This window comes from Belonocnema kinseyi, chromosome 2 (assembly GCF_010883055.1).
Source record: "Belonocnema kinseyi isolate 2016_QV_RU_SX_M_011 chromosome 2, B_treatae_v1, whole genome shotgun sequence".
NCBI classification, from domain to species: Eukaryota; Metazoa; Arthropoda; class Insecta; order Hymenoptera; family Cynipidae; genus Belonocnema; species Belonocnema kinseyi.
Window position 1 is genome coordinate 181,355,024 of NC_046658.1, and position 18,757 is coordinate 181,373,780.

Sequence of the window (18,757 nt, forward strand, 5' to 3'; positions counted from 1 at the left end):
ATGTTTACTCGTAAAGATTTAGAATATACTCGTCTAACAAAATTATTCCATGAAGCATTAATCAGTTCTTTTTCTGCTTAGAGAAAATGTGGATCGTTTATACTTTTGTTATCACTTTGGCAGTCGTCCTTAATTGTATTGGTGAATATAACAATATATATGTATATATAAATTTTATTATATTTTATGTAACATACGCATGAATGCGACCGTGTTTCATATGTCTTTGGAGTGAATATAAAGACTCTATTTTCATCTTATAGGCATATAATGGCTATCATATATCTTTGATCCATTATCAATAGATCCCAATAGTCATTACTTATCCATGATATCTTTTTTGATGGCATAGATATACTTATTACATACTATATATGTAAACAGAATCCTTTACTAATGATCTTCAACTACTTTGTACCACGCGGAGAAAAATGGAAAGTCTATTTGGCTATATAAATATGCAGATAGACCATATTGGAGGGTTAACTATAGGACAAGCTCTTGAATACGGCTAAAGCGACTATCTCTAGAAGGTTTGAATAAGAGTTCCAAATCAACAATATGGTCGATCTGTTTGTCTCAGACATTTGACTCTATTGTATCGGATGGTCGATTCAATTATTTCAGGCAGTCAACGTGATCATTTTGGATGGTCGATTCGATCATTTTAGAGGGTCGAATTGATTATCCCGACGTGTCAATATACAGAGGGTCGATTAGAAAATCTGAAATGGTCAAAAGGACTATGTATGATAGTCAAATATATATTTTAAAGTTATTTTTAAAAAAACTTTTGCTTTCTTAAACCCGAAACCTTCTCCCACGTTTTGAAAAAGTACATTTACGCTCACTATTTTCCCGAAGATTATTATGATACTAAATGCTCAATACTTAAATATTGAAACTGCAGTACTTAAATGTTTACAAACGTAGCTTGCGAGCTGATTTTATGTTTTGGATATGTCCCAAAAAATATTATAATATATATCATTATATCAGTTTTTTTATTTAAATATAGGTAAAGTTGTTAAGGTAGAAGGTTAAATGTTTCGGAAAACAGTAAATTTTTAAATATATTGATGAAGTTTCAACAAAAAAATGAATTTTTAACAAGATTCTCAATCAAAAAGTAGAACTATTAATGAACAAAGATAATTTGTTACATAAAAAACAACTTTTTTAACCAAATATATTAATTTTCTACCAAATAGTTGAATTTTCAACCAAGAAAATTAACTTTGTGTCAAAAATACTATTTTTAACTTAACAATATATGATAAAGTTTTAACCATACGTGGAATAGTTAAATTTTCCGACAAAAAACAAATTTCAATAATAAAAACGAATTATTAACAAAGTTATCGAATTTTCAACTAAAAAAAGTTAAATTTTTTACAACATAGTTGAACCAAATTGTTGAATGCAATCAACCAAATTGTTGAATTTCAAAGACAAAAAAAGAGTTTTGTTTAAAAAAGAACAGAATTTTTAACACGAAAGTAGGAAATTTCAAACAAAAATTTTATTTTCGTCGAAATAGTTAAATTTTTAGTTCAAAACATTCTGTAACCCAAAAAAGGGAAGTTTTAATAAAGAAGCTGAATTTTCCACCAAAGATATGAATTTCCTACTAAAATGATTAATATTGTACCAAACAAATAAATTTTCAAGAAATTGCATAACTTTTGAACCGTATAGTTAAATTTTTAAACTAAAAAGATTAATTTTCGAACAAAAATGGAAGATTTAAATTTCCATTGTGAAAAATTAATTTTAAAGTAAGAAAAATGAATCTTTTCCAAAGAGTTGAATTTTCAAAACGAATGTATGCATTTTCTGTACAAAACAGTGAAATTTTAACCCGATAATATGAAATTTCTGTTAAATAAGTGAGTTTTCAATTAAATAGTTATATTTTAACTTAAAATGTTATTAAAATTTTTAATAAAAAAGGAACAAATCTTCTGAAAAAAGTTGAATTTTATAGACAAAAAGACGAATTTCTTATATAAAACTGTAGATTTTTCAACCCAAAAATATAAAAGCTAAACGAAAAGTTCATATTCAACAAAAAAGTTAAATTTGTAGTTAAAAAATAGCTTTTACTCCAAAAAAAGACAATTCTAAAAAATAAGTTCAATTTTAAACTGAAGATATAAATTTTCTATTAAAATTATGAATCTTCTTTTAGAAAAATTAATTTATAAATAGTTCTACTTCAAATCAAGGAGTGTAAAAAATCATTAGTCGATACAAATTATAATAGTTGATATTTGAACAGAGAGATATTTATAGATATTATTTATACTATAGAAATATAAGTAAATTAAATCTGCCCCTGGTGATTTATTACCTCTAAATATATTAATAGTATTTTAATTGCAGTTCCAGCTGCTAATCTACTGTAAACTTATATTTACTTCAAAAAGATTAGAATTAAATGTCTTTAATTTTATCTTTTAATTAAATCATTAATAGATGCACGCACTTTACACATGAATGCTATACGGTAAATAAAACTTTCTTTAAATTTTCACGCCCATGATTGACGCGCAAAAATCAAGCAATTGACCATACGCGATGGCTTATCTATTCCTTGGCGGATGGTCAAAATGTGTGAAAATAAGATGTTCGTATTGAACATCCCGGGAAATATACCTTAGTTATCCTTGATAGTGAGTCTGGTGTTCCTATAAAAGTCAGACTGGTGATAAAATGAAAATATTTTTAACTATGTCGAAAAATTTTTCGAATAACCGTACGACCATGTAGAAGGACTGTCTGGCTCTCTAAATTTTGACCCTCTAATTTTGAACGTCCACTTTTCTCTGTGCAATAATGAAAATAATGGATCAATCTCTTTTAGAAATATGTATAACAAGAAACATAAATTCCATATTTCTTCTCGCAGAATTAAGTTTGCTGTCAACTAGAAATTCTCCTGGGGAGAATTCTTCTCGTGCCAGGTCCAGGTCACTTGATTCTAGGTCTCCTATTGTGCTTGGATATTCACTTGGACAACTAGGATATCTTCGGCTTAAACCCCACTCAAATCCAGACCGGCAATTCGAATTTCGAAAATACGTTTTTCCTGACCATATGCCTGTTAGATGGCGAAAAGAAGGGAAGGGGAAATACATTCCAATTCCATCTCGAGAATATACTGTATTGACAACGTCCACTGGTGACATTTTTGCAATATTAGAGTATAGCGGGGTTCTTCATGGAATATATAAGACAGATTTACATCATTCCAGAGTAAAAATAAACATGATGAGCGGCGAAGTTAATTATTTAACCCCAGATGAAAAAAGGGATTGCCCAGTAGGCAAAAATAGCCCAATCTTCCCCCAAAATTTTATTGAAACTTTTGAAAATCGCGATTCACTACAGACCAAATGGAATCCGAATGGCGAAAAAAATGCTGGTTCTTTTTCTTCTGACAGACAACATTCACCTGGCCTGACTTCTGAGGCTTCTTATCTTCGTGCCAGGTCCAGGTCTCCTCATGGCAGGCCTCCTTCTGATTGATTACTTGGATATGCATTTGAACAACTTGGATACATTCGGCTTATTCCACAAGCAAATCAGAACAGGCGATTCGAATTTCGACGATACGTTTTTCATGTCGACAACCGAATTCAATTTCTGGCAGCATATGGCAAATATGTGCCCGTGCCAACTCGAGAATATATTGTATTATCAACCCCAAAAGGTGACATTTTGGCAATACTTGATTATACTGGGTATCTTCGTGGAATATATAAAAGCGATATAAATTGTTCGAGAGTAAAATTAAATATGATAAGCCACGCAATCGATAATATGACCGCAGATGAAATAAGGGAATGTCAAGTAGGTACAGCTTATCCAATCTTGCCACATCTTTTTACGGAAGTTGTTACAAATTGCGATTCACTGCAGACTGTGTATCAATAATTCAAGAAAAATATGTGAACTAAAATATTGTAATCTTTGTAATCCGAAGTTGAAGTTAAATTAAATTAAAACACCTAAACAGCTATGTATTATGGTTATTAATCTTCTTGTCTTTTCCCAATCTTTATAAGGTGATTCGAAAATTTCTTTTTTCGAATATTTAAAATTCGGAGAGTTACACGATTTCGAGTTTCGATACGAAATTTTTTTTAAAACATCATAACGGCTAAGAAATGTTATCAAATTTCATACGGTTTCGAAGATTATATCAGATCTTAATCACCTATTATAAGCAATTTCAAGTGATTTCCAAAGACTTTGTACGATTTCCCGGGATTTTAGTGGATTTCGTAGAAAATGTAAATTGGATGATTCACTGCATTAAAAAAATAATAAAAGAATCTGAAAGAAAAAAGCAAGACTTTGTTCAGAGACGTATATTTTTAATGTCATTTTATCTTGTGAAAGTCAAGTAATTTTCTTACTAAATGGTGAATAGATTCCAATGTTATATTTCTCATCAGCCAAATTATATTGGATAGGTAGGCTTTTGTAAGCCGCCTGAAAAGTTTAATAATCAAGTAAGAATAGTGGTAATAATTGTTATAATAATGACAATGAAAAATATAAAACCGGCCCTGAGACGTATAAGATTATGTAACTTGTGAGATCAGCTTTAACGAATTAAATCAATAATTCTCAGAATATTCGCAGAAAAGCAATCTTGAAGTCTATAATTTGTTAGATAACGAATACATTCTATATGTATTCTCTAATTAATTAATTTAGTTATACTGTTAACCAAATTATTAATAAAAACATGACTCCGTTTTTTCTCTACTTTGAAAACATGAGGATTATTTATACTTATGTACACACACACACACACACACGTGTGTGTGTGTGTGTGTGTGTTTGTATATAATTCTGTATAATTCTGTATAAAATGAACCCATAATGAATCCAGTTTCTCTATTTTTCAAGTAGATGTTGCAAAACTAGTGTAAATTACAATATTTTTTAAAATTTGCAATATCCTTCTCATTATTCAATATTTCTTTATCATGGTAACTGGTAGAAAACATCTTATTGGCAGGTAATTAAAAATAAAAATGAATCATAATGTGTCCAAGCATATTAAAAAAATTTTGATCATCACGCATGTTATAAAAAATGAAAGAAAACATTCATACTTTCTTATAAAATAGACAAATCGGCTTCATTCTGGGCTCATTTCATACATCATTTTTAAAGAAATTTTTCTATAATTGTTAGTATGTTCAGTGAAATCTTCACTGTTTTTTTTAAAGATGTCGGATTTAATTGACCCTATTATTAAATTTGTTTGACTTGCTTAAATTTAATATCTGGCAATGAGACGGACCCCTGTCCGTGCTCGAAACGTTTACTAATTTAACCTTATTTAAGAAATGCACATTTTATAATTAAGTGTTTTCATACGATCCTAAGGCAAATGAAAAATTTTTCAAACAAATTTGTAGTATATTTTAAGCAAATATCTCCTATCCCTATTAATACGTTTCATACAAACTCTATTTGTGTGTTTTCAAAATAACTTGGCAGGTTTGAAAATATTTGAAATACTATGAAATCCATTTACAAAAAAATTATGCATTTTTTCTTTATAATTCGAAATAAAAGAAAAAAATTTAATAATGAAAAAAACCGATTGCAAGGGATATCAAAGTATTTTGAAAAATTTGAAATATTCGAGAGTACTTCGAGTATTCGAGTACTTCAAAAGTCCAAGATTTTGGAATCGATTTCAATAAGTATTTTAACGGATTTAAAAGATTTCATGTGCGGAATTCCTGAAAATAAAAACAAGATTTTTTTATAAGGTTTCATTCTATTTCTAAAGATTCCAACGAATTTAAAAACGATTTGAAAGATTTCTGGGGATATCAAAAGAATTAAAAGAATTGGAAATATTTTGGGGTACTTTAAAATACTGCAAGGATTTTAATAGATTTCAACAAATTAAAGGATTTTAAAAGATTTCAAAATATTTTGTGGTATTAGTTAAAGATCCAGCGAAATTTTAAAGAGATTTTAAAGATTTCAAGGCTTATAAAAATATTCCAAAGAATTTGAAATATTAAAGGGTTTTCAAAACTCCAAGATTTTTCAATCGATTTCAATAAATTAAAGAGATTTTTAAGGATTTCAAAGATTTTATGGTGTTTTTAAAGATTCTGAGGAATCACAAAGAGAATACAAAATTGTGAGGTTATTCAAATGATTTCAACGAATTTAAAATAGCTTTGGGTATTTTAAGACTCCAAGGATTTTCCAAGGGATATCAAAATGTTTCAAAGAATTTGAAATATTTTGGGGTATTTTAAAAGACTCCAAGGATTTTAATAGATTTTAATAAATTAAAGGATTTTAAAGGGTTTCAAAAGGTTTTGTGACATTAGTTAAAAATACCGCTGAATTTTAAAGAAATTACAAAATTTTCAAGAAGTATAAAAAAATTCCAAAGAATTTGAAATATTTCAGGGTATTTTGAAACTTCGACATTTTTCAATCGATTTCATTAAGTTAAAGAGATTTAAAAGGATTTCGAAGGTTTTATGGTATTTTTAAAGATTCCGAAGATTTTTAAAGAGATTTCAAGAGATATCAAAAAATTTAAAAGAATTTGAAATATTTTAGGGTATTTCAGAACTCCGAGATTTTTCAATCGATTTCAGTAAATTAAAGAGATTTTAAATGATTTCGAAGATTTTATGGTATTTTTAAAGATTCTGAGGAATCATAAAGAGAATACAAAATTGGGAGGTAAATCAAGTGAGTTCAACGAATTTAAAATGACTGTGGGTATTTTAAGACTTCAAGGATTTTCCAAGGGATATCAAAATATTTCGAAGAATTTGAAATATTTTGGGGTATTTTAAAAGACTCCAAGGATTTTCATAGATTTCAATAAATTGAAGAATTTTAAAGGATTTCAAAAGATTTTTTGGTACTAGTTAAAGATACCGCTGAATTTTAAAGAAATTAAAAAATTTTAAGGAATATAAAAAAATTCCAAAGAATTAAAAATATTTCTGGGTATTTTGAAACTTCGAGATTTTTCCATGGGTTTCAATAAATTAACGAGATTTGGAAGGATTTCAAAGAATTTGAAATATTTCAGGGTGTTTTAAAAGTCTAATCTTTTTCAATCCATGTAAATAATTTGTAGTTATTTTAAGGGATTGCAAATATGTCATGGTATTTTCAAAGTTCCCATGAAATTTTAAAGAGATTTGAAAGATGTTTAGGAATCATAAAAATTTCTGGTTACATTAAACCAGACATTTTTTGAGTGCGGAATATCAAAAAATGTAAACGAATTTGTAATATTTCAGGGTATTTTAAAAGACTCCAAGGATTTTATTATATTTCAATAAATTGAAAGATTTCAAAGGAATTCATAGATTTTGTGATATTAGTTCAAGATTTCGCAGAGTTTTAAAGAGCTTTTAAAAATGTCAAGAATTGTGAAAAATTCCAAACAATTTAAAATATTTTAGCTTATTTTAAAACTCCGAGATTTTTCAATCGATTTCAATACATTAGGGAGATTTTGAAGTATTTCAAAGATTACATGGAATATCAAAAGTGTAAAAAAAAATTGAGATATTTCAGGGTTTGTTTAAAGACTCCAAGTATTTCAATAGATTTCAATGAATCGAAGGATTTGAAAGGATGTGAAAATTTTTGTGGTATTAGTTAAAGATGCCGCTGAGTTTTAAAGGGATTTAAAAATTTCAAGAAGTATAAAAAATTCCAAAGAATTCGAAATATTGCAGGGTATTTTGAAACTCAGAGATTTTAAAGGATTTCAAAGATTGCATGAGATATTAAAAGATTTTAAAGAATTTTAAACATTTGAAAGTGTTTCAAAGTTCAATCTTTTTCAAAATTTTTAAATCATTCGTAGGTATTTTAAAAGTTTGTGAAGATGTCATTGAACCGAGGAGTTTTACAGAGATTTTAAAGATTTTAAGAGACATAAAAAATTCCAAAACATTTGAAATATTTAAGGTTATGTTAAAACTCCAAGATTTTTCAACCGATTTCAAATTATAGGTATTTTGAAGGATTTCAAAAATAATAACATTTTTTGAAGGATATCAAAAGGTTTCAAAGAATTAAAAATAGCTATGGGTAATTTAAGACTTCAAGGATTTTTATATAGATTTTAATAAATTAAAGGATTTTCAAGGATTTCAAAGATTATGTGGTATTTTTTAATATTCCAAAGACTTTTGAAGAAATTGAAAAGATTTCTAGGAATATCGAAAGATTTAAAAGAATTTAAAGTAATTCAGGGTATTTTAAAACGAAGATAGCACACATGAATTGTGACAGTTATCAATGGCAATATTACGCGTATATTACAATTTTTTAAAAGTTATTCAATTTAATTTGTTTTAAGAAAATAATAAAGAACTGTTGTCAATATTTGTCTGTATGATTTCCCCCAGATTTCCCCAGTTTTTTCTGTGCTAATTCTTATGAAAAAAGTCTTTAAAATCAATTAAAATATCTTTGTATTTCACCTGGATTTGTGCACAGACCTTTTAAAATTAAATTTAAAATCATCGACAACTGTATTTTGGTGATTGTGAATTCTCTTTTGTTAATGCTCCTTCGTCTTTATTGAGCTCTAAAGAAATCCGCGATAGTAAGTTTTCCCATTAAACAAATACATCCTTATTATATGATGAGAATGTAATAATTCCATTTTTTTTTAAGGAATGATATTTAGAGGTGGCACAAGACTTATGAAGTTAAACATGTACTTCCCATGAAAAGAAAATAGGTTTTTGTAAATTTTATTCAGAATCGTTGATATTAGGTGAATCGAGTTGAAAGTCAACATATTTCTTTACCATTTGATATAGAGTACGAATAAAAGATTACATTTTAAGTATCACCCCCACAAGTCTCTTTTATAGGGTCTCAAGAAAACCCCATGAGTGAAAAAATTGGTTTTGCAAGTTTTTGGCGCTAATTATGATTTTTTGCCCTCTAAAAAAATACAAATCGATTTAAATACATAAAATACTACTTGATTCTCATAATTAGATGTTAGCATAATTTTTTTGAGCAATTGTTCTATTGCTTTCAGCAATTTTCTCTTAGAATAGAGTTGAAATATCGCCGTTTTTTGAAAAAATGTCCACTTTTTGTCCAATGTTTAAATAGAGTGAGTTTATGTTAGAATTAATTAATTAATGTTAGAGATCATAATTGTTTAAATTTTTTTATCAGTATTTTTAATCAATTTTTTTTAGAATAGTGCTAAAAAATTGCGGTTTTTTTTTCAAAAAATTTCCACTTCTATCTAATGCTAGATAGTTGCGGTTTCTTGGAAAAAAATTTCATTTTCACTCACTTTTTACTTATTTAAGTAATAAATAATGCAAGTTATCAAAAACAATTTTGCAACCAATCTATTATTCTTTATAACTATATTTTCTTAGATAAGGGCTAAAAAGTCGGGAGTTTTCTAAACTCCTAAAATATTTGTCCACTTTTCACTTAGTGAGGTAATAATTAATGTAAGTTACCAAAACATGCTTGTTTAAAGAATTCATAATTTATATTATTCTCTCCTACAGTACTGCTAGAAAGTTGCGGGTTTTCTGGAATTTTCAACTTTTCCTGTCTTAATCCTCTCTTAATCCGCATAAAAATTGAAATATTTCAAATATATATTTAAATGCAGAAAAATATATTCACAAAAAAGAAAGATTTTTTAAAATACCGTTCTTTTTAATGTTTATTCATTATTTGTTCATAACTAAAAAAACAAAGCAAGGTTGAATATTTCAGTTAGAAAGGCAATTTTCTAGCACTTTTCGAGAGAAGATAGTTATAAAAAAATTATTTAAACAACTATTTTAGTTAATTTGCATTAATTTTCACCATACTAATTATAAGTGAAAAAAATCTAAAATTTCGAACAAATTATAGATAATTCGTTTGAACAATTATTTTCTTTAAATTTAATTGTTTATTAAGTCACTTGATGTGAAAAATAGCCGAGTAGTTAGAAATTAAAAAAAAACGCAACTTTCTATGATGAAGCAAAGAAAATTTTATTTTAATAATAATAAATTGTTTAAACAATCATTTTTGCTTACTTTAACTAATTACCATTTCACTTTAATTTAAAAATGGACAAAATTTTGAAAATTTAAGAAGAAAAGCGCAACTGTCTAATATTAATATAGAAGTCCATAGCTGTAAACAATAACAATTTGTTTAAATAATTATTTTAGGTGAACTTAATTAAATATTAACTCACTTCAAGCAAAAGGTAGAAAAAGATAAAAACTTAAGAAAAAGGCGCATTTTTCAAAATTATTCAAAGAGTATTATGAAGAATAAAAATAAATTGTTTAAATACTTATGTTTGTTAACATTGATTAACTATCACATCATTTCAATTGAAAATTTAACAAAAAGTGAAAAATGTTGAAAAAACCGCGACTTTCTATCTCTCTTCTAAGAGACATGATGCTAAAAACAATAAATTGTTAAACAAATTAACATGGAAATCTAATTCTTAGTAAAAAGTAGTATCTTATGCATTAAAAACAATTTTTATTTTAAAAAAGCGGAAAAAATCATAATTAGTGCCAAAAACTCGCAAACCCCATTCTTTTACTCAAGGAGTTTTTCGGGACCCCATACAACAGAAAATGTTTTGTTTCAACTCGATTCACACAATATTGACGATTATGAATAAAATTTACAAAAACGTATTTTTGCTTCTGGGAAATACGTCATAAATTTGATAGGGATTGTGTCACTCCTGAATATAATTTTTTGTTTTGTTTGAAAAAAAACCAATTTATTTATTCGTGGATTTAAACGTGGACCAACCTAATGTGGACGCTCTCTATCAAAAAATTACCTGCAACGATACAGGTCAATTGGTTTGCTTACCATAGCATTCAACAGATATAAAAATTATAATTTCTCAATTATTTAAAATTCAAAAATGGAAAGGTGACTTTTGTTTTTAAATTAACGACACAGTAAACCCCAGGAATAAATTTTATCTTTCAAAAAGTTAAAAACGTTGCATCACGTTTATCTAACGGAAGATAAAATTTATTTTAAAAAAAGATAAAGTTTATCTGACGTAAATATTTTTTTGACATAGGTTATATGTCAGACGGCTGCGTCAACTTTCACATGAAAAATGTCCTTCACAAATTTTAAAATCCTCGCGGTATTCAATTTTAAATATTCTTACTTTATTTCCCTAATTTTAAACCCAAAAATCACTCACCTACACTTACTGAATACACAGTCTGCACTTTGGTTTGTTTATGCCAAATAGTGTTTTTTTACCATTTTTAAAGTCTGCATCAGCTTACTCAGCCATCTTCAGTCCCTTACTTTTGTCAGACATATAACCTATGTGAAAAAAATATTTACGTCAGATGAACTTTATATTTTTTTCAGATAAATTTTATCTTTCGTTAGATAAATTTGATGCAACGTTTTTCTCTTTTTGAAAGATAAAATTTATTCTTGGGGTTTACTGTGGAATTGCATCCAATTGAGTGATTGTCAGATTTCGTGAAATCCAAATTAATTCCAGAAAATCAAATTGAATTGATATATGTGTGTATGTGTTTTTGATGGGGGGGGGGGGGGGGGGGGGGGGGGGGTAAATTTGTACGAATAACATAAATCTCATTGAGGGGTGGTATTAGTGAAAACGCGATCGTAACCGTATCAGTGAGTGAATTGCATGTCATACGAGCGGAACGATCATCCCTTATCGTCTCTCTACAAACGATATTATTAACGCATGACAGTGCTATCGGTTTTTATTTATGGAATCGTCACTACATTGGATCGAAAATAACGACCTATCTGTCAATCTCGTCTAGTTGAAATCAATTAATCCTCATTATTTTTTATAATTTTATCAAAAAAGAATTTAACAAAGAATTAAAGCATTTTTGAATTATACTATTCAGTTTACAATGCGTTATTCAAAAATCTATTTCTTTGAAAATTCTTCATTTTAAATATTAATTTTTAAGCGTATATTTTTTATTTTAAAGAATTTTAAATTGCAGTCGTGAAGACTTACACTATTAAAAATTAAAAGTGTTTGTAGTTGAAAATTTTTGTTAAAAAAGTGTATTATTTTATCAACTGTAAATATAAATAAATGAGTGAATAAGTTTAAAATTATCTGTACTTTAAGTATTAAAAACTTAATAATGTATTTGATTAAACAATTCTAAATTCGTTTAAAGTTTAAGAATTTCCAAATTGTTCCTGATTCAGTTCCAAAGTCTGACTCATTAAAAAATGTAAAGGTGAACTTGAAACTTTATAAACTATCTTCAACTTAAAAATAACATTATAATAATATATTCGTAATTAATGGGATTTTCTACATTAAAAACATTGTTTCAGTCTAAATGATTCACTTTTTAACCCATTGAATTTGAAAATTTTAAATTAAGAGAAAGGATAATTATTTAATATTTAGCAATATTTAACTGTTAATTGAATAAGAGTAAATTAAAGCCGATTATTTAAAAGTAAACAATTTGAAACTTAATTCTTTGCCATAGAAAGCCTTAAGTTGTTAACATTTCTGAAAGGTTTTAAACTTTAAACTTAAACATTTTTATTGTTCTCTGAAAATAATGTTTTATTTTTAACCGAAATTGTTGAATTTTTATTTAGAAATAATAATCGGACACTTATTGTTTGTAGAAAAAATTTGAGTAATTTTAAGAGATATTTAGAAATTTTGAAAAGATCTGAAATTAATTTAAAAATTAATATTATGTCAAGTAATTTAAACGAAGTGTGTGGAAATTTTTGTCAGAATTTCTAAACATTTTTTTAAATGAATAAAATCTTTCTTACAGTTTTTAGAAAATCCTGCACATTTTCTTAAAAATCCCTAACATCTTCCAGGTTCTTTTTTGAAAATTCTGTAAATCTCTTAAAATCTTCGGAAATATTCTCTTAAAATGATTTTTCAAAATGAAAAATCATTTTCAATTTTCCTAGGAATATTAAAAAAAAAAAATTCATTTTTTTTGGAGCCTTTCACAATTCTAAAAAAACTTCTAAATTTTTTGTTTGAAATCTGAAAAAATCTACATTCTGTTTTATATTGTTTATAATTCACAGGATTTTCTAGAAGTTGTAGGACAAATTCAATTCATTTTAAAAGTTATGTAGAAGTTCTGAAAAAATTTCAAAATTATTTTTAATTTGAAAAAATTTAATACAACTCCTGAATTTTTCAAGATTTAAAAATAAAATTTTAAAGATTTTCCAGGATGCTTAAACAGTTAAAAATTAAAATAATTTAACTTCTAATTCAAGAACTTTTAAATAAATAAAAAAACTTAAATATTTAAATTTTTCATGTTTCTAGCCTGAAATAACCTAATAATATAATTTTAAAATTTTAAAAGTTTATTGATTGATTCTTTAATCTGGAATATTGAACATGTTGACGTGAATTTATATTTTCGGAACTTAATCTAAATTTTCCAACTCTATAATTATTTCTGAATGTTAAAAATTCTGAATTTCGCAGTGTACCTGCATTTCATTTTAAGCCGCTCAATTGAAAAGTTTTAGTACCTTCAATTTTAAACGTTTAAGTTATTGAGCATTTGAATACAACATTTTTGAATTGAAAAACTTTTAAACATCAATTTTTAAAGTTGAAAATTCAAGAGTTCCACTCTGAATAGTTCAGTTTCTCGTTTATTTTTTATTAATCTAAATGAAAAATGTTTAGAACAGAGTTCGATTTTAAAAATTTTATTGGCAGGGAAAAAACCGGGAAATGACGGGAATTTTTTTCTTCAATTAAAACGGTCACCCTGAAAACTGAAACGTTCTTAATTTATTACAATTTAGAGAGTTTGTGACATGTGAAACTAATAAATTTAGATCTTCTATATAATATCAACAATATCATGAATTAATAATTTTTCCAACAAAATAGTTGAATCCTCGACCAACGAATATTAATTTTCAAACAAAGCGATGAAATTTTATTAAAAATTTTTAATGATTTATTTTTTTAAACTTTTTAATTAAATTCAACAAAAAAACGAAATTTTTAACAAAATGAAGTTGAAGAAAATAGTTTCACATTCAATCCAAGAGACGAATGTTAAACTAAAACGTTGGATCTTCAGCCAAAAAATGTCTTTTTAACAAGATAATTTAATTTTTCACCAAATAGTTAAAATTTTAACAAAAAGTACAAATTATCAACTAAAAATCTAATAGTTTATATTTCCAATAAAATTTTTTAATCGAAAACAGTTTAATTCAACCGAAAAAAATCAAGTTTCAAAAGACAGTTGAATGCTCCATGAAAAAAAAATTAACCAAACAATTGCATTTCTAATAAAAAAAAAGAGATGAAATTCCGACCACAAGAGATAAATTTTCCACAAAATAATTGAATTTATACCTGGAATATTATATTTTCTTAAAAGACAAAAATTGCTATAAAATTAAAATTTAATTTTTCTAATAATTAGAATTTTCCTTAAAAAAATTTTTGTAAAATCTTTTAAAAGTCTTAAATTTTTTTCAATATTTCAAAATTAAATTAATTGCCTTTAAATCTTCCACATTTTTTTCGATATTTGTGGAAAAATGTTCAAACTTGTCTGAATAAATTTTAAACAAAATTATGAATCTTCAAACAACAACAAAATAATTTTGAAGAAACCAGTTCAACCTTTGTCCAAATAATTTATTTTCAACCAAAAAGACGAAATTTTTAACAAAATGAATGAATTTCAATCAAATAGTTTCACTTTCTACAAAAATTGACTTTTAAAAATAATTCAATTTTTAATTAAACAGCTCAATTTACCCCAAAAAATAATGATTTTTAAAAAGATAATTGAAACCCAAACAACAACAAAATTTAACGAAACATTTGCGTTTCATATAAAAAAATGATTAAATTTCAACCACAAGAGACAAATTTTCAACAAAATAATTGAATTTAAAACCGCCAATATTATTTTGTCCAAAAAGAAGAAAATGTCATTCGAATTAAAATTTCATAAATATTTTTAAAAAAATGATTTGAATGTTTCCTAATTTTTTGTTTTAACGGAAAAAGTGAAAATTTCAAAAAGATAATTGAATCCTCAACAAAAAAATTAACGAAACAATTGCGTTTCTAATAAAAGAAATGAAATTCCTGCAAAACAGATTTGTATTTTCAAGCAAATAATTGAATTTATTAATAAAAACAATGTTTTTTCCAAACAGAAAAAAAGTTTCAATTAAATTAAAATTCCTAAATATTTTTTTAATAATTCCAATTTTCCCTAAAATTTGTTTAAAATCTTTAATAATTTAAAAAATTGTCTTTAAATCTTCCAAATTTATTTTTGACTTTTTTCAAAATCTTCAAAAATATAGAAACTTGTCTAAATGAATTTTTACGTAATATTATGAATGTTTAAGCAAAAAAATTAATTTTAAACTAATTAATTTTTCAACAAATTAAGATAATATTTTTTCCAAAAGCGATAAATTTACAACTAAAACTATAAATCTTCATCTAAACAATTAAGTTTTAGGAAGGCAGTTCAACTTTGAATCTAGAAGTTTAATTTTGAACCAAGAAAGATTTTTCAGTTTCAAATAAAAAACTAATTCAGCCATATTATACTTTAAGAAGAAAAAATAATTTTTCATACAAATTTGAAAATTTGAATAGATATTTGTTTTTTTTTTTTAATTTATCTGTTTCTTTGTTTTTAAGATTATGTAAACATAATATTCCCAAGACTCTTGTCAACATTTTTTAAGATTTCTAAAGATTACAGATTTGTCGAAAAATTATAGATTTTTCAATTCAAAAGTTTTTAAAAAAATTTTAGGGTAGATTCGAGTCACTTAAAAATAAATTCAAGACTTATAGAAGTTTGAAAGAAATTTAAAAATAAATGATAAATATTCGGAAAACTTCGAAGTCTTAAAATATTTATAATCTTTTTAAAACTTCCAAAATCCCTTAATATCTTTTAAAATGACTTGCATGATTCCTTAAATTGCCAAAAATATACTAAATTCTTTTTTATAAACTTTGGAAATCTTTTAAAGTGTGTTACAATCTTGCTAAATAACCTCTCGACATTATAATTCATAAATAAACATTACTACCACTTTTTCATGAATTTTAGAAACATTTTTTATTTTATAAAAAAATGTAAATCTTTTAAAATAAAAAAAAGTTTTTCTACCATTTTTTCAACAATGTCGTTCAATTTTCTACTAAAAAGATGAATTTTCTACCTAAATTTAAATTCTGTAACCAAAAAAATGAATTTTAAAGAAGGAAGTTGACCTTTCAAGGAAGTAATTGAATTGTAAACTTGAAAAGGTGAATTTTCAATTTAAAAAAAGTAGAATAGTGGATATTTCAACAAAAAATTAATTTATTTTAAATAAAACAGAATATAATTTAGAATTAAAGAAGAATTTTTAGCAAAATAATTGCGTCCTAAACTCAAAAGATTAATTTTCAACCTAACAGTTGAATTTTTAACCAAAAAATTCGATTTTCCTTAAAAAAAATATGAATTTTCAAAAATTTGGTCACATTTGTAACAAAATAGTTATGCTTAATTTTGAGTCTAAAAACTATTAATTTTTATCAATCATTTAATGATAAAACGTTTAATTGAGAAAAAATAATTTTCGGTTTACGAAAGCGAATTTTTAACCAAAATTTTGAAATTTCTATGGAACAGTTTAACTTTCTAGCAGCTTGTTTAATTTCCGATCTTAAATAACGAATTTTCCACAAAACAGTAGAATTTTCTACTCGAAAATAGGAAATTTTAACAACAAAACTGAATTTTCTACCAAATAGGTGAATTAAAAAAAAAACAATTTTCTAAAAAAAAGTTTAATTTTCATCACAAAAATAATCATTTTCAACAAAAAAGTTCTTTAAAAAATGAATTGTCAATAAAATAGTTTAACTTTTAATCAAAGAGTTGGAATTTTTAAAATAAAAAAAGAATTTTTTAACAAAAATTTTACCCCGTGTAAGACACGATATTTAAGGTTTTTTTTATTAATGTTAATACTATAATTTAAAAATATAAATCAAGTTAAATTTATCGCTTAATTACATTTATTTTGGGAAATTCTTTTAAATTATTGCCCCTCCCCCAATTCCTGTGACAAAAATTCGTTTCAAGAAAATTGACAATGGTTACCTTCGAAAAAATGTCTGGATCCGCCCTCAGTAAAACAAATGTCGTTTTTAAAAATTTTTAAATACTTTTATTCTTAAAAAAAAAACTGTGAAAAATTTTCATTAGTGACGTGAGTTCAAGTTCTAAAATTTACCTTGAACTGTAAAATAATTCATGTAAAAAATCTGATTAATCCAGGTTTAAAATCGAAGTAATAGTCCCATGATTCTATGCGAATTTAGCGAACAAAAGCAATTTATGTTACTCTTTTACAATAGTGTATGACCTAATTGTATAATATTAATACAGAATATATTATTAGAATTCAATAATAGCATTCACAATTATAAATTCAGCATTAATGTTTAAAGAATTATTCATCACAAGATCATTTAAATACAAACAGGACCCCAATAATGCAAATTTCATTGAAAAGAAAACCCCTAATTAAAAATTCTATTTTTTTCAGGTCGGATAGTGAACGCAAGATGTTAAATCCGGAAACCGGTTGTTACTCCGAGTCAGTACGAGCATGGTGAGTTCTATTTTACACCCCTTTGCAACTTCTGAATTCTGGTGAACGGATAATTCATCGAAATAAATTAAATAATTGTTGTTATTTTGTCGACCATAGAAATTAATTAATTTCGGATGTTAGATATCAGGACTAGGGTGGTCCAAAAATCGAGTTTCGAGCTACAAGGCAAAACAACCCCTCCAAAAGTTTCCATTTCCGAAAAAACAAAATCCGTAATTTTTTTTCGAAATTCCCTAATATGACTCAAAAATTTAAAAAAATACATTATTACGTATTGTTGTTAGTTTTTAGCAATTTCCGTCGTCTTTTTTATAAAAATAATTACTAATGGACAATTTGAATATTTCCTATGACTTTGTAATTAATTTTAAATTGTTTGAACAAATTTAAATTATTTAAACAATTATTTGTTGCCAAAAAATGTAAAACATATTCGTATTTTCTGATTGAAATGTAATTATATGTCGTTGTTTAAAGTAGGGAATTTTTCTAAGAACATTCTGTAATTATTTAAACACTTATACATTGTCTATTTTCAACATTTCTAAAATTTGTGCCACAGACATCAACTATCTTTTGAAATTAGTATCCTATGCTACGCTTTGTTAAATAATTTCATAATTTGGATGCATTTATTTTAATGTTCAATAAATTTCTATTTGTTCAAACAATTTTTATTTGCTCAAACAGTTCGTTTTCGAAAACTAAAAAAATGAAATAAAAAAAGAACACATAAAATTATTTTCGTAATTATTTGTATGTGTTCTATGTTATTTCGTTTTCTTAGGTATCGAAAAATAACTGCTTGAGTAAATAGAAATTGTTAAAAAAAAAAATTTCTTCAACATTGAAAGAAATGTATCCAAAGTATGTAATTATTCAACAAAAAGTAGCATAATATAGCAATTTGAAAAAAGTTGACTTCTTTGTCCCAATTGAAAAAAATTTAAATTAAATTATAAATAATTCTTTAAATAATTACATAATGTTTTTATAAAAATTTTCTTCT

The 18,757-nt window shown here is 25.6% G+C and overlaps 1 protein-coding gene across 1 annotated transcript in view; it reads left to right on the forward strand.

The window, feature by feature from the left end:
* Window positions 1–18,757, forward strand: part of LOC117167627 (transcription factor Sox-2) — a 487,544-nt gene that overhangs the window by 225,666 nt on the left and 243,121 nt on the right. The window contains exon 2 of the mRNA XM_033352702.1: window positions 17,680–17,745. Coding sequence (XP_033208593.1) covers window positions 17,680–17,745 — 66 coding nt within the window. The remainder of the gene's footprint in view (window positions 1–17,679; window positions 17,746–18,757) is intronic.